Below are 1,522 nucleotides of genomic sequence, written 5' to 3' on the forward strand. Positions count from 1 at the left end.
AAATAAAAAAGTACCAGGGTTAATGAAGGACGAGAATAACGGTGCGATTATGACTGAATTTGCAGGACTTAGAGCGAAAATGTACGCGTTGCGCGTCGACGGTAAAAAAGACACAAAAAAAGTCAAAGGTGTCAAAAGTAACGTCGTAACGCGAACAATAACGTTGGATGATTACACGTGATGTCTATTTGACGAGATTGAAATGACTCGTCGCCAATCGTGTATAAGATCGAAATTGCACAAGGTATATACTGTATCTGAGGCAAAAGTCGCTCTAAGTCCTTACGATGATAAGAGATACATTGTGCCTAATTCTACCGACACACTCCCATGGGGGCATTATAAAATACCATTGTAATACATGTATTTCATAAACAAACAACACATTTTTGTATTTTTTTATACTTTTTTATTTCAAAATGTCAATACATAATATGTTTTTTATATTGTAATAAACATGAGTATAATAATAATGTAGCGTATAATTTATTTTACAACACACTATCCTTGTGTATCCATGAATTGTGTAAATTGTCAAATCCGAGCCATTTCATATAAACCTCATCCCCCCTTTTGCGCAACACTTTTTCAACGAGATACACGTCAGGATGAGTGACACGATGCAACTCATACTCGTAGAATCCTCCGGCAACAGGTTTTCCCTTGTAATCTTTTAGTAGATAAGTCACAGGATTAGTTATTTGTACTTTGGCAATTTTAAACACCTTGGTTGTCCAATTGGGCATATATCCTTTCTCAAAGACTGTCTTGTACTTGCTAACGCGTACCGAATCGCCTACTTTGAATTTTGCAGAACCCGCAATCTTAACGTGGCTATACACCGTGTCCAACAGCTTTTCAGCAACAGCGGGAGTAACATCAATAGGCCGCATACCGATTGTTCGATGCTTTCGCGCATTATAGTTTGACACGTGGTAACAAGTCGATCCATTTATAGTTTCCATTGAGCGTAAATTGTTTCCACATGTCGTTCTTCAAAGTCCGGTTGAAACGATAGTTGCTTTTAACACTGAATACGTGGAATAATGGTTGATGTCATGTTTCTTCAAGAGTTTTTGCACATCAGCGTTGTAAAACTACTTGCCCATATCCGTCTGTAAGTTTTTTGGACATCTTCCGCTCTTTCGAATTATCCTGGCAATAGCTTCAGCCGTCTCTCTTCCACCCTTGGCTTTAAGCGGTATGGCCCATGCAAACTTGCTCAACGCATCGATGACGGTGAGTATGTAGTGATAGCCTCTGTTGGAGCTCGAGTACGGACGCATCTCGACCACATCAGCTTTCCACATATCGTCGTATCTCCGAATTATAACGCGTCTTCGTGGAAAATTTCTTCTTGCAGAGGCATGCAGTTCCTTCACCAGTCGTCGCCTTTCGGCACTAACATTTTGTTTTTCTTTACGCCCATCTGATGACATCATGTTTCACACCCAACTGTGGTTCTTTGACGTTTCGTTCACGTTATATTTAACGTTCATGTACGTTTTTTGGCGTTTCGTTC

General features: G+C 39.8%; 1 protein-coding gene across 1 annotated transcript; it reads right to left on the reverse strand.

Moving 5' to 3' along the window:
• Positions 1–491: 491 nt before the first annotated feature.
• Positions 492–893, reverse strand: LOC113005530. The gene has a single exon (XM_026141237.1). It carries the CDS (start codon positions 891–893, stop codon positions 492–494), a length of 402 nt encoding a protein of 133 aa, XP_025997022.1.
• Positions 894–1,522: the final 629 nt, after the last annotated feature.

Source organism: Solenopsis invicta, chromosome 8 (genome assembly GCF_016802725.1).
Source record: "Solenopsis invicta isolate M01_SB chromosome 8, UNIL_Sinv_3.0, whole genome shotgun sequence".
Lineage (NCBI taxonomy): Eukaryota > Metazoa > Arthropoda > Insecta > Hymenoptera > Formicidae > Solenopsis > Solenopsis invicta.